This window comes from Pholcus phalangioides, unplaced genomic scaffold, assembly GCF_987345545.1.
Source record: "Pholcus phalangioides strain wild (caught in Gottingen) unplaced genomic scaffold, Ppha-v1.0 ptg000011l_1, whole genome shotgun sequence".
NCBI lineage: Eukaryota > Metazoa > Arthropoda > Arachnida > Araneae > Pholcidae > Pholcus > Pholcus phalangioides.
In genome coordinates this window covers 28,663,541-28,679,323 of record NW_028301604.1, presented here as the reverse complement: position 1 = coordinate 28,679,323, position 15,783 = coordinate 28,663,541, and the positions used below count along the sequence as shown (strand labels likewise).

Genomic DNA, 15,783 nt, shown 5'->3' with positions numbered 1-15,783 from the left:
TTTTACCGAAACGTAAGATTGATACAGAATCCGTGTGAATAACATCAACAAAATCAGCATCAGTTGGATCTAAGCGAACTATTGGAGGCATATACTGGAAGAATGGTTCCGCAGGGTCAATGCCTAGATTGGAGGAAAAGAGGAGAAATGAAGCTTATAAAAAAAAAGAGCATTACGAACACGATGTACTTTGTAGTAAAATTATATTTTACAATTGAAGGCAGTGAGAATCATGGTGAATTAACACACAAATTTTGTATTCAGATAATAATACCAAACAACAATGGATTTGCAAGATATACGATGTACGGAAAACTGGATGTTGTGAAGATATTTATTATTTGAGATGTTGATTTTTTTTTAAGGAAGAAACTCATCTCTGCTTCTACCGGAAGTCGAACCCGGGTCCCTCGTTTGCCAGACGAATGATCTCATCACTAAGCTGCAGAGGAGATATTTTCCTGCATTGAAGCGTTTCCTTCAGAGGAGATGGAGATTTTCCTTCTCTGTAGCTTAGTGGTGAGAGCACTCGTTCGGCAAACGAGGGATCCGGGTTCGACCAACACCACCTATAGAACAAGATCTCCGCACGAAGCTTGTGACGTCAATGAAGAAGGCCATTTCTCCTATTGTCGTTGGATATACTGCAAAAAAAAAAGGTAAAGAATAATTTTAATCCGCCTTTTCTTTTTGCGCTATTTCAAAACTTTCCATTCGCCCATCTTATTATTTTCTTTACCCTCTGTCTAACTTTTCACCATGAGACTGTTACTTCATTGGCGCTTACCTTCTTCTCAGGTAAAACTTCACGAACCCATAACTTCGACCCAACCGTTTTAATTCAGATCCGTTTCACGTCCATAGGAATAGTCTAGATACGCATTTATTAATAATTCAATGCATTTGAACAGCGACAAAGATTAGCCTTATCTTATTTTACATAAGATTTCCAGTGCCGCAGTCTTCAGCTTGACATGAATAATATTTTACCAACGTATCATTCTCTATACTAGTATCTCATTTTATAACATTTTCTCATTTTCTCCGACTACATATAACGACATTCCAAAATATACCTTTTCCCATAGATTCAACAACCCGTCTTATTTGATTAGACTTTCCTATCGAAAATTCACCACTACCTAGCATTGCTTCCTGACCTAACATTCTTGTGTACTAACACGTAGGTTTCTTTTACCTTCTCTCTCTCTAGCCTTTTATTTTCTTTCTTCTCAACTACATTTTCCCATACTATTATTACTACTACAATATCTATGTAACTATTTTAATTTTACGAACTACCTTCAATTAACTCATCTAATTAACATTAACTATCTTTAATTAACTCCTCAAGTTAACAGCTGTGCATAATCCTCAATTGAAGTTTGTATGATTCCTGCGAATTTGAGAATTTTCTTGAAAATTTATCACATTTAACAATACTTGCTGGGAGTTATACACAATCACTAATAAACGTGATGAATTCGCAATATGAGAAGATTGCAGCAAGAAGAGGTTAGCTCCAATTTTCTTCCATTGGGCCAAGGAGTCAGCCCTCTTTTTCTAAAACCTTTTCTGCCCCGGTGCTACGATGGTGTTAGCTCTATCTGTTAAGAAACACTGGAACAAGGCTGGAGTTAAATTCATATCATACCAAACGTGCAAAATATATTTTTTAAGGAAAGAAAAGTTAACTCGAATGTGCCAAAAATGGAGCTAACCTCTCTTGCTGCAAGACCTTCATATATGAACAAAATTTATCAAACTTACTAAAATGTTCGACTATTATGCGTGCATGCAAATGTAATTTGGGGAAAAAGAAGAAACCAAATGCAAATCTGCGTCACAGTGAATAAAAGACGTGGACACCATTCCGTGCGTTACAACTGTTAAAACGGTTGCACGCTGGATTAACTTCAATTTAACTTAACTGGAATTAACTTAATTTTTGTTCTATTAGTATAAAAATTAATAATTATAAATAAATAATTAATATATTACACAATACATAAATTTTAATACATTAATTTGTCTTTCTTTATGTTGTGTTTTTTGTATTATATAATTTCCTTAATTATGATATAATTTTTTCAACCATCTGCCTGTAGATGATAAATCTCTCACATGTTTTCTTTAGTAATTTTTGTGTATACATGAGTGAACGACCCGATTTGAAATGTGCTGTTGCGGTGGGTTGATAAAACGTGATGGGAGAGTTCAGCGTGCATGGGTTCAAACCCACCCACAGGAAAAATGCAGAGATTTTTTTATTTCTTTGTCCAAAAGTTGATATATCACATTCACGATATAGATCTATTTATCTCTTACTATGCTTTTTTTAACCAGAACGATATCAATATTTAAGGCCCGACATAGATCAATATTGGAAACTGAAATTTTACGATATAGATCTATATCTTTGTGCTACTTGGGTAAATAAAAAGTTGACAAAAATTCCACGCAAAAATTAGTGGCTGCAGACTATATTGAAATATTGATATTATGTATTATTTCAAAAACTAGAGCCAATTCGGCAAAACCAACACTAGTTTTGAAATCAGCAGCCTCAATATACCGCAACACCATTAAAATTAAAAGAATCACTTTGCACGAAACAATCGAAAATACACTCATTGCCATAAAAATTTGCGCACCAAGAAATAATTGTGGGATCGAAACGAAAGTTTGCCTGAAGGTACATGTCGGGCAGATATGCAAATGATTAGAAATGCAGCGTGATTGCGCATTGCGTAATGCCACTAGAGGGCGTTGAACTTCGTTCTCCTTGGAGTATAAAACAGGTAAGCAGAGCTTGCTGGAGGGTATTTAATCGTTTGCAAAGGAAATGCTGAGGTAGACATGCCGTTACGCCGTCGTCGAAGACCATATGAGCAGTTGTCAGAGTTCGATAGGGGAAGAATCATCGGGATGATGGAAGCTGGGTGGTCAGCTCGGCGAGTAGCTCGTCAACTAGGCCGTTCTGATTTTACTGTGAGGAGGTGTTGGGACCAGTGAACAGAAGAGACGTCATTTACACGGCGACCAGGTTCAGGACGCCCTCGACAGACCAGTCGTCGAGAAGACCGTCACATCATCCGAAACGCACGCGTAGAGCCAACTGCCTCATTGGCCGCTATCCAGACACAGGCAGCAGCTTCACTACGGGCCCCTGTGTCTTCCCGAACCATCGCAAGGCGCCTGGCTGAAGGATATCTGGTATCGCGGCGCCCATTACGTGTGCTGCCAATGACACCCACCCACCAACGCCTCCGTTTGGAGTGGTGTCGAGCACGACGGGATTGGACTGCAACGGAATGGAACCAGGTCGTCTTCAGCGACGAATCGAGATTCAACTTGAGCAGTGATGACAATCGTGTTCGTGTGTGGAGGCCCCGTGGTGAACGCTTCAATCCTGCCTTCGCTTTACAGCGACACACCGCTACCACAGCTGGTGTCATGGTATGGGGTGCCATTGCTTACGATACACGGTCACCCCTATTATTGATCCATGGCACAATGACAGCCCAGCGGTACGTCCATAACATCCTTCAGCCACACGTGTTGCCACTCATGGCAGGGCTCCCAGGAGCCATTTTTCAACAAGACAATGCTAGGCCACACACAGCAAGGATGTCACAAGACTGCCTCCGCCACATTACCACCCTTCCCTGGCCTGCTTTATCCCCAGATTTGTCACCAATCGAGCATATCTGGGATCATTTGGGACGGCAAGTTGGACACCCTACGAGGTTGGTCGAACTAGAGAACTGTGGAACGAGATGTCTCAGGACATCATACGGAACTTGTATGCCTCAATGCCCGCTCGTATCGCATCGTGCATTTTGCGCTAGAGGGGGTCCAACAGAGTACTAAAACTTCTGCTCATCTGTACTTTTTTCTGCAATAAATGATCCTTTTTCTTGGATTTTCTAATCACTTACTTATATCAACGTAGTACTTACATGTGTAAAATTTCCTTTCATTTTGACGACTTCTTCTGGGTGCGCAAATTTTTATGGCAATGAGTGTATTCACATCGTGATGAGGACAAATTACATTTTATAACACACCGACGTATGTTTTGGCACAAATGTCATTTTTCCTCACCGTGTCGTGAATATTTTCGATAACATTTTAAAATTTCTTTTGGGAACGTGAAATGTTTTTTTGCCTGACCCAAAATTTGGCTATTTCAATCTACTCACAAACGTTTAGTTTCATGACAGTTATTTTAGAGCCAGTGTATTTATTATTGGAAAAAATAATTTAGAAGAATAACTTCATCCCTCTTAAAAAAGTTTAAATGAAGTTCAGCATACAATATTCTTTTATGCTGAATGCCATCAAATTAGAAATTATAACCAAAAAAATACATAATGAATAAAATAGACTTAGTATTTTCAGGAGAATAAAACAAATTGACTAACGTTTTCTATAACCTCTGTAAAGCTGGCTTTGTGAGATGCAAAGAACATAATCTGATTGACTTGTAAAAAAAAGTTTTTTCTGTTTCTTGAACAGTGTGAGAGAAAAAAACTTGTTTTTATTTCTGTTTCGTTTTCAGGATTTCTGTGTGTGTGTGTGTGTGTGTGCGGGGGGGGGGGGTTAATATACACTCATGTCCATAAATTAAGGATAATTCAGAATCACGCGGAAATCGAAATCTAAAGTAAAAATTTCACCTGTAGAATTATCACACACATCTGCAAGAATGATATGCAAATTATAGGAGCCACCAGATTATGCCGATAGTACGTCACAATGACGAGAGTGTAAGAGGGGGGGTATATAAGGAATGGTGGCAAAGAAGTAAAATTGTTCCCAAGTGTTCTGTAAGGCGCTCAGTGCCATAAGCGAATAGTTATGACACAGGGGACGCATGTGGATCATTTTTTACGTGGTAGAATTATTGGCCACCTGGAATGTAGGCGTACTCAGATGGAAGTATCCGAGGAGCTTGGAATTGCCCAAAGTGTCATCTCTAGGCTTTGGCAACGATTCCAAGATAACGGAAATGTCAGTAGACGTTACAGTACAGGTCGCCCCCGAGTTACAACGCGGAATGAAGACCGGTATTTGGCAGTAACTGCCAAAAGAAGCAGACGGAGCACAGCATCCGACCTGTCTCGTCAGCTATCTACAGCCACGGGTGCCCCAGTTTCAAGGCAAACCGTGTACAGACGTTTGGGAGATATTGGTCTATATGCTCGCAGGCCTGTCAGATGTGTTCCGCTCGCGGCAACTCACTGTCGGCAGCAATTAGCCTGGAGTAGAGAACATGCAATGTGGACATCGTCACAGTGAGCTTGTGTGATGTTTTCCGACGAGTCCAGGTTTAGCTTGTAGTCTGATTCACGTCGTACTTTCATATGGAGAACACCAGGTACCCGTTACCACCAAGACAACATCATTGAACGACACCGTTACGGTGGTGCAGCATTGCTCGTTTGGGGTGGAATTATACTGGGTTCCAGAACAGATCTGCATGTTCAAACCGGAACCGTGAAAGCCCCAATTTATCGGGACATCATTCTGGAACAACATGTACGTTTGTTTATGGGTGCCCTAGGCGCAGAATTTGTGTTTATGGATGACAACGCCCGTCCTCACCTAGCAAACATCGTAAATGAATGCCTTGAATCTGAGGATATAACCCGTATGGAATGGCCAGCATTCTCACCTGACTTGAATCCGATAGAGCATGTGTGGGACATGCTTGGCCGACGAGTTGCAGCCCGTCAACCACCTCCTACACGTGTACCGGAACTTCGGAGAGCATTGCTTGCTGAGTGGACTGATCTTCCCCAAGATCAGATCGATAATTTGATACTCAGCATGCCGAGGCGTTGTACGGACTGTATTTCATCGCATGGGAGACATGCAATGTATTAACCATCATACCAACTATGTAATAGAAAGTTTTTGTAAAGGAGATATTTTTTACAATTGCTCTAGGAAGCAAAAAATCGTATTTTTTATGAATGGTATCATACATACACCATCGTTTTTGTTCCTTATCTTTTGTTTAATAAATGGGCTTTATGAATAAGTAATTTTTATTTTGTTTCTGGACATTTATTTGCCGGAGCTGGCATTATCCTTAATTTATGGACATGAGTGTATTTCTAGCATTTGGAAAAACCAAGTTTTACGTTTGGTGTACGATTGGTGAATTTGGCAGGATTTTGAAGTACGTCATCAATTTTTAAAGCCATTAATTATGAGATCACAAAACTCAAAAAACACTTTTTCATATTAGTATTTCACAAGGAATCACGTGGGTAATTGGGCGGTCAATAGTTACCACCCTGTATACATGATAAAATATTATACAATGCCCATAAAGAATACTTATAGTTGTGTTATTCTAAGTATAGATAGCTTCTCGATTTACCCCAACATATTTATATTTACTTTTTAAACGTGTCAATTGTGCTAGAATTTACTACACCGGGGGTAAAATATTGCATTTATTAACATTATTACAGATTACAGAAGCAGCATATTTCTCAAGGCTCAACTATGAAATATTTATCTCTCAGTCTGATAGCTGGCAAACCGAAACGAAGCTGTATTAATAAGCGGTTGAGATGTATTTCTTAGCCAGCGATCGATACCCTGATCGAGTTTATTGATAAAAAGTAAAAAAGTATGGGGCCAAGGACACTTCCTTGAGGAACTCCATTTGTGACGCCTGTCCAACCAGGGAATTCCCCCCGTTCACCATAACTCGTTGAGACCTATCTCTTAACCACGATTCTATCCAATTCAGCAAGTTGCCCCCAATCTTAATCTCGTGTAAACGCTTCAAGAGTTTACCATGTTGGACCTGATTGAATGCCTTCTGGAAATCAAGGTAAACAACATCTACATTTTTGCCCTTACCCAAAGCTTTCGTCACGTGATCATAGAATCAAAGGAGGTTAGTCACACATGACTTACTCTTCCTGAACTCATGCTGATTAGCCTTCAATACATTATTCTCGACTATATAGTTCACCAATTGCCTCTTATAATAATTTTTGAAATTTCCGAGAGGGAGCTCGTTAAACTCACTGGACAATAATTGGACACAGCTTCTCTATTAACCTTTTTAATCGTAAAATACTAACTCTACGTCTCAGAAACGTAGATGTATAGGCAGTTAATATGCAGTTTTTATCAGCTTTTTTTAGTTAGTATTCTAGGCTTAAATATTGGAACAACATTAGCAAGCTTGGGACGATACCCTCAGCAACAATACTCCTGTAAATCTGTGCGACTGTCCCCAATAATTCATTAGCATATTCCCTGAGGATCCTGGGACAGTTATCATCTGGTCCTGGTGCTTTGCTGGCACGTACATTTTTTAGAAGATATAAGACCTCCACGTCTTCCACTTGAATATCGTTGAGGATTTTATCACCCCACGCAACACCCGTACATTGAATAGCATTATTGATATTAAAAACCTACGCGAAAACGTCATTGAAAGCACTACCCATGAATACATTGCTTTCTACCTTAGACCCTCCTATCGTGAGGGGGCCAGCTGTCCCCTTGCATCCATTTTGGCATTCCTAAAAATTGATTTTGCGTCAGAACCGATGTTATATGTCAACCTAGATTCAACTTTTTTTTACTATCCCTTATCGCTTTCTCCAACGCTCTTCTTTTATCAGTAAACAATGACAGGTCCCCTCGTTCACTTTTATACTCCCTGAACGCTCTTTTCTATTCAAGATAAAGGTTACGCAAGCTATCCGTGAACCATAGGGGGCGCGATGTACAAATACTTTTTTCGAACAAAGGGTATGAAGTCGTGCAAAACAGAGGACAGCTTTGTACTTAATTCTTCCTACTGACTTATCACTCCGACTGATTCCAACCGGTCTTTGAAAAAACTTCTGCTAATCGTTCTCTCAAAACATCAAAGTTTGTTCTCCGAAAACAAGGAACCAGTCTTTTATTATCAACCTTACCCGAAGAAAAGTTACAGAAAAAACTAACGACATGATGATCACTGGAAGAAAACTGGTCCCCACTCCGAAACATGTTCAACAAGATCCTCGGTTCTAGTGAGATCTAAATCCAAAATAGCCATACCCCTAGTGGCTTCTGATACATGCTGGTACAAAAAATTATCGAACACCAACTTAAGAAAGTCTCTTTCATATTGATCTCCCATCTGAAAAGTTCCCCTAATCGATACCCGGGTAATTGAAATCCCCTAATATGACAACCATCTTGTGCTTGCACATGTAGAAAATTTCATCATGAAGTTTGGCGATATAGTTTGGATCCCTATTCGGCGGATTGTAACAAACCCCTGCGATAAGTTTATGACGTCTTTTGTTTTCAAGCTCAACCCGTATAGTTTCAATAGCACATTTCTGCACGTTACACTGCCGCTGTGTCGAGTGGTCATGGTGACGGACTCGCATCGCGAGGATCCGGGTTCAAACCCCACCGGCGCCACAGTGGTGGTCGGCTGAAGTTGGTTTTCTGTGGTTCCCAACTTCAAGGCACGAATGCGAGTCGATCTCCCCGTTAAAAAGTCTCGCAGGCCTAAAACGTTACAAATATTCAATCATTACACTTCACTCACAATTTGAAGTATAGATGGCAGCACTGAAATATCATACGCAACACTAGCTACACACTTAGACTATTAGGTGCACTCACTTTGTTCCAGACTCTGCCACGAAGCTGGGCTGGAAGAGATCTCGGCAACGGGATAAGTCCGGTGGCAGAGACCCTGGCGTTCATTCATTCATGCACGTTACACTCTCTAGCCTTCAAACATGATTTCACGAATATCAACACTCCAACCCCTTTCCTATCAGATCCCTCAAAGCAGAATGTTTTGCATTGTTCTGCAACGAGCCCTCGGCTGACTGGAAATGTTCTGCAGTAAAAGTTCCCATAATAGCGTTTTTTACATAATAGTGTTTTCTTAAAATTCTTCCAGATTGTTCTGCAGTAGAACCGATTGTTATGCGACTTACGTCGCAGATTCCGGCGTATTCTGCTTTGGGGATCAGATCTATTTCTCAAAAAAGTATCGTATCCTGAGATGTATAAGAAAGATTCATCCCCAAGTTTCTGTAATGGCTATAAGATCCAGGCCCTCCATAGCTATCATAGTTTCTAAAAAATCTTTCTTATTACCCAAGCTCCTGGTAATTATTAGCACACATTTTAATTTGCCCTGTGATTTTGTGTGAATCGAGAAGCCATCCAAGTCAGAGGTGGGTAAATCACCGTCCATACTGTTATTATTAACAATAACTAACCCGCATTCCCATCTACGTGGTCTGGGAGTAAAATACCTGACCTGAGCCTATCGTAAACCTCTCAGACCCCACTCCTATTCAGATGAATCCCATTTCAACGAAGCGCCTTGTCGGTAAATGCGGAAAGCTCCAAGAACGTGACTCCCAGTGAGGAGCAAATGTCCTTCAGGCCTAAATTGACTTGGTGGATCCTACTCCTACACCCCGTACTACCCCTTGGCAGTGAGGACGACTGGACGTCGTTCGAAACGACGCCGCACAGTGGTCAATATAGCGAATTTAGGAGGAAAAAAATGTTTTCTCGTAAACTAATGAATATTTTTGAATAATTATTTTTGCTTCACGTCAAAAATAGGCATCCATACAGGCTGAGAAGTATGATTGAATAATAATAACGTTTGGTAATTTTAAAACTACTTTGGCATGATTACTACGTTTTCTACATTTTTGCAATTCTTTCCATTTCAATGAAATAATTGCTTATTTCTAATTAATCGTTTCAGTTTTTACTGATGTTTCGTACTTTTCTGATTGACTGACTCCAAAATAATAATGCTTTACTCATATTTATTACGAGTAATATTTCAAAAATTATAATAATACCAAAGCACATTCTAAACAAAATATCGCCGTGAGAATTTGGGGAACACTTAATTGAAGTTTAATATGTAGATTCAAGATTTTCACTCAAAAAATAATAAATTATTCTCTTATAATACAAAACATTAAAAATAAACAGTGCAAATAAACAAAATCTATTACTTGTGGGCTTGATTACCGATTGAACGTTTAAAATCGCCATGCTGAATTTTTGTAGAAGAAAAGTGTCAAGGTCTTGTTACTAGATCTCCACTTTTTTGATAAGAAACTGATGAAACATATAATTTTCAGACCAAACTTACTTCTCTTGGACTTACAGGTTAAGTTCAAATTTTGACTTTTCATCAATATATTGGATTAACAGGTCTGCTGACTTTCTAAAAGGCAAGCTCAACCCACCATTAGCGCGAATAACGTCAAACAACTCTACATGAGTCACACATAAGGCCATTTCTTACGTAAAAAGGGGCGGCTGGGGGCGGCTACGCATAATGCAAAACGTCCACCAACAATGTGTGTAACATCCGAAAAACATTTTACGATTGAACAAAGTTAAACTTTTTTATAACTCACTTTTTGTACTCAAAACTACTCAAAAATAAGCCAAACTTTAAGGACGAATTACGAAAATTATTTGCTCTACTCGGAGCTTGGAAAATAACGAACAAAAAAAGACAGAAAACTAAAAATGAATACCAAAAAAAATTTCATGGTTCCATTCAAACGCAACCGAGTAACAACCTAAGAAAGTTAAGGTTTTCATGACATTTCGGCGAGAGCACTATCTGAGTGAGTCATTAAACTCCTTTGACCCCCGGGAGCCCCCGATGTAAACAAATATCACCCCAAGATGCACCAGACATTTCTCTATACACTCATATGGTTTTTTTCTCGTAAGCAAGAAATTCAGTTTTTATTTTTTTCCAGCTAATTTCCCGATTTGAACTACTGTGCGCCGTCTCGAACGTTACTAATCTTCCCCCCAGGAAGACAACAGTGCTCGAAACCTCGAAAATTCCTACACACTCTGTTCCCCAGTTCCTTAACCACAGAATCACCGATGATTAAAGCCCTATCACTATTCCCCTCTACCTCATCCATGACTACCCATTCAACCTCTAAACTGTTGTTGAATCGATGTGAAGCATTGAGATTGCTTCTTCATCGACAGGTGGCTCCGTTATAACCGAGCCCTCTAAAACCCTAACTCACTCCCGTAACGCTTCGACCTCGAGCTCCAACCTGGCCCTAACCAAAAACACCCCTTACACTTGAAACTATCAGCTACTATCCCCCAGATAAGAGAAATCTCCTGTCGCAAGCTCTACTTAATACTAGTCGAGGTCGAGGAATACTAACCTCATTGCAGAAAACTAGATGCTAACACTTAAAAAAGTAGGATAAGAAACGTTAGCAGGAAATTAAAATAACTTAAAATACATTACAATGCAAAATATATGTAAAAGATTCTACGAAAAAATTAAGTAAAATAATATATATAGTAGGCTAAGAATACAAGAGAAATGAAGAGGAAGTTTAAAAGTATCTTTTGAATGACAAAAGCGCTAGTGCTGCTGCTCAATTGTTCTTTCAAAAAAAAATGTTTTCCTGTAACTTTGTATATTATTTTCTCATGCTTCTTTGAGCTTATAATCTTAAGCTCTGCACATAATATTGTATTTTCAACAGTTTAAGTCACTGGCATTCAAACGTCAACACCAAAATATTCAGAAACACACTCATTTCGTAAATTTGTGGATTCGGACACATTTGTAATAATAAACAGGAATTCAATACACCACTCCTCAATCTTTTCAAAACTGCATCTGGCAACAGTATTCCAACCGCCTTCTTCAACGACGTTTCCAGGAAAACGTTAAAAAAACAGTCTCTCCATTCTTGAGGTATGTCCGGTGATTTATTGACTACTTTTTTTGGACCTTTTAATTTATTTTTGACATTTTTCATAATCCTTGCAAAATATAAACTGTAATTATTTTTTCCTGTAACTTTATATATATTTTTTTCTCATGCTTCTCTGAGCTTATAATCTAAAGCTCTGTATATATATATTTTTATAATATTGTATTTTTACATTTTTATTGTCTTTTTTCGTCCAACATGTTTTTGAAAAGGCAGGCGTCGGGGAACAAGGGTTGGCATTTTTAATGCAATTAAGCATAGCCACCCTTCAGAAACGCCTACACTTTTCGAACCATGCATGGGGTTCCCCCGATGAAGACCTACTGCATAGGTTCCATATTTCACTCTCATAAAATTCAATGTTTTTTCTTAAAATAATTCTTTTTTGTACTGTATATATATATATATATATATAAAGATTACAACGCACCCCTAAAAAAATATTAATATAAAAAGTACAATTTATACTTGTTAGTATTAGCTAACAATCTAGTCATTAAGACTAAAACAAATAAAAAAAGAATAATTACTGAGAAAACCCAGAAAAAAATATACAATGTTAGCTAACACTAACGCCCAAAAAATCCACGAAATTATACCAAAAAAGGAGGGAAACACCGAAAATGGTTAAACAAAGAACCAGATATTCCCTCCTATACGAACACGTGGGCAAAGAAATTGATTATCGACAAAGAAACAACGGTCACACACCTGGTGAAAGTACAATGAAAATGAAATGAGAACGAGGAAAAAACTTTAAGTCAATCCAATATACACAACGAAAACTAAAAAAAGTTGAGAGAAATAAAAAAAACTTATTTCACAAATCCAACAATGTGTGTGTGTGTGCAGTCCTTCTAAAAATCCTCTGACAAAATCAAACTAAGAGAATAATTATACAAAATAGAGAAAAATAAAGAAAACACCTAAGAGTATGGGAGTATATGTATAGAGTATGGCCCAAAAAATAAAAATATAAAAACACGCTAAATAAAACTCACGAGAACGAAGAAAAACACAAATAAAAACGAAACTTAATGGCGAGCTTCAACCGCTGAGAGATTGGTGAAGTGAAAAATCGAATTGTCGCCAAAACCTACTAAAATTACTACGACGTTCGCAAATTTCAGTGATGCATTGCGAACAAAGGGCTAAATTTTTCCGGAATCATGGGAGTCACCTGAAATCCCTCGTTTATGCGATGCCTGTGGACACACCGGAGGATTTCATAGTCGTCGCTGCGGCAGACATCAAAAGCATACCTGGTATCTTCGAGCGCATGCGAGAATCGTTTTTACGTCGTTGTATACTGTGACGTTAGCGGCTGCCACTTCCGACAAATCTTGTAATAATTAATCAAATAAATATTTTTGTAGTTATTGTCAATAAGTAGTTACAAGATATATAGAAGACTGGATGTTGTGAAGATATTTATTATTTGAGATGTTAATTTTTTAAGGAAGGAAAAAACTCATCTCTGCCTCTACCGGGAGTCGAACCCGGGTCCCTCGATTGCCGGACGAGTGCTCTGACCACTAAGCTACAGAGGAGATAGAGATTTTCCTTCACTAGAGCGTATATATGCCGAACGGAAGTGAAGGAAAATCTCTATCTCCTCTGTAGCTTAGTGGTCAGAGCACTCGTCCGGCAATCGAGGGACCCGGGTTCGACTCCCGGTAGAGGCAGAGATGAGTTTTTTCCTTCCTTAAAAAATTAACATCTCAAATAATAAATATCTTCACAACATCCAGTCTTCTATATATCTTGTATTAACAAGTGGAGAGCGACATTCATGTCATAATAAGTAGTTAATAATGTAGTAGATTAATAATAATAGTAGGCAATAATGTAGTTATTGTTATAAGACAACCATAAGTATTCTTATGGGCATTGTATAATATTTCATCATGTATATATATTGTTTGTAATTGCATTTTTAATTGGGTTGCTGTAATTTTGAAATATATGACATCCATATTTGTTATGGGCATCTTTTTATCAGCCATCTCGTTGGGCATTTTGCCTGTTGTGGCATTATGTATTTGTATATTATTGCCCTTTTTGTCGTTCCAGCGTGACGTCGAAACCTGCATGCGTTTTTCGTGATTTTCACCCTCTCAACGTGGTTTGCGACACCATGTTTCATTGCAATTTTTGTTCCTCTTGATGTCTACTAACAACCCTCTGAGTTTGTTGGTACATTCACAGAATACCCTGTATATACCAAGGATAATTATTTGAAGAACAAAACACAAGGGGGAAAGTCTGAAATGGAACCTATGCAGTAGGTCGTCATGAGAGTGGCGACGACGACCTCATGCTTGGTTCGAAAAAGTAGGCGTTTCTGAAAGGTGGCTATGCATAATTGCAGTAAAAATGCCAACCCTTGTTATCAACGCCCGCCTTCCCAAAAACATGTTGGACGAAAAAATAGTGGAATAAAAAATGAGGAAAAAATATATATTGAAGAAATACAGCATTTGAAAATATACGGAGTTTCAGGTAATAAGTAAATGGAGCAAGAGAAAAAATATTATGGTAACTGACTACGTTGAAATAGCCATTATTTTAAAAGAAATTTAAATTTTTATTTGTTGATTTGAAAGAACACTTACTCAAGAATCTAAAACTGGTTTGTTTTTGTTCCTACAATGATTAGAACCGAAGTTATAGCTAATTTAGTTAAACGGATGTGAGAATTTCCATCACCGGAAGTACTATTTAAAGGGCCCAAAAATGTAAACAATGAGGTTTTTGCTATAGTAAATAGTTATTTTGCATAGAAATGCCCTTGAATCACATTTTTTATTTATGGATTAGTTAAAAATATTTTTGTGCAATGTTTATATAAATAAATATTAATGCTAAATTCATAATCAGGTGAGTGGCAACACGATCGAAATCACTGTCTTTGTTTACATTCTAGTTCGCACGTTTTATACCAAACAACTGTTGTTTTAACTTCTATTTCTTCGAATTTTCGGTTTTTGAGTTCTATTTAACTTTTTGTAACGCTTTTTTGAACATCCACGATGCCGAAGGTACGTGCAAGGAGGAGCAAAATGCGTTCCTTTTTTAGAAATCGCCGCACAAAATCTGCCTCCGCTGATCCTGACATTGCCGCCAGTGATACGCCTATTATGACTGCAAGTTCATCAAAATTGAATATTTCTACTGATAGGAAGAAAGCCACAGCAACAAAAAATGAAGGGAAATAGAATATTTGATATTTCTATATTAGTCTATGGGTTTTCTGTTCTTTGTTGCCCAATGTGTTACGAGACTGGCATGACACTCAACGAAGATTCAAGATTCGGACTGTGCTCAAAATTCGCCTTATCTTGTAATTGGGGATATTCGAAAGCATTCGCCTCGACCGGAAAAAACAACAGTAGCAAAAATGTTATTAATTTATTAGTGGTCCTTGGATTGAGACTGATTGGCGAAGGCTACACTGCTGGCAGGAAGCTCCTGGTAACTTTGAATTTACCTTTTCTCTCAAAAAATGCATTCAGGGAGTGTGAACTAGTGTTACAAAAAGCTATTCGTTCTGCTTCTGAATAAAATGTGAAAGGGGTTGCTGATGAGGTAAGTGCACTGCAGGAAGTTGGACCAGAAAAATACCAAGTTGTGTGGTGTGTCGTTCGACGGTACCTGGCAGCGACGGGGCCATACATCTCTAAATGATTGTGTGTCTGCTATTTCCATTGATTCTCGAAAGATATTAGATTTGGAAGTGATGTCGCAATACTGCAGAATTTGTAGGAGAAAATCTTCAAGAACAGTTCATGTGTGTTCCAACCACAAGGGCTCGTCTGCAAGTATGGAAGTAGTTGGAGCATACAGAATATTTGAAAGGTCAATTGTGTGAAGCGGGAACTAAAATATGCAGAATATTATGGGGATGGTGACGCCAAGGCATATGAGTGTAAAGGACATCTATGGCAAAAATAGTGTCACTGAACTGGAATGTAGTAGCCATGTT

General features: G+C 38.4%; 1 protein-coding gene across 3 annotated transcripts in view; it reads right to left on the bottom strand.

Annotated features, from left to right (window-relative positions):
- LOC149080312 (pancreatic lipase-related protein 2-like) overlaps positions 1-15,783 on the bottom strand; it is a 189,826-nt gene that overhangs the window by 108,951 nt on the left and 65,092 nt on the right. For all 3 annotated transcript variants that reach the window (XM_089239438.1, XM_089239436.1, XM_089239437.1), the window contains one exon: positions 7-123. In XM_089239438.1, coding sequence (XP_089095564.1) covers positions 7-123 — 117 coding nt within the window. The remainder of the gene's footprint in view (positions 1-6; positions 124-15,783) is intronic.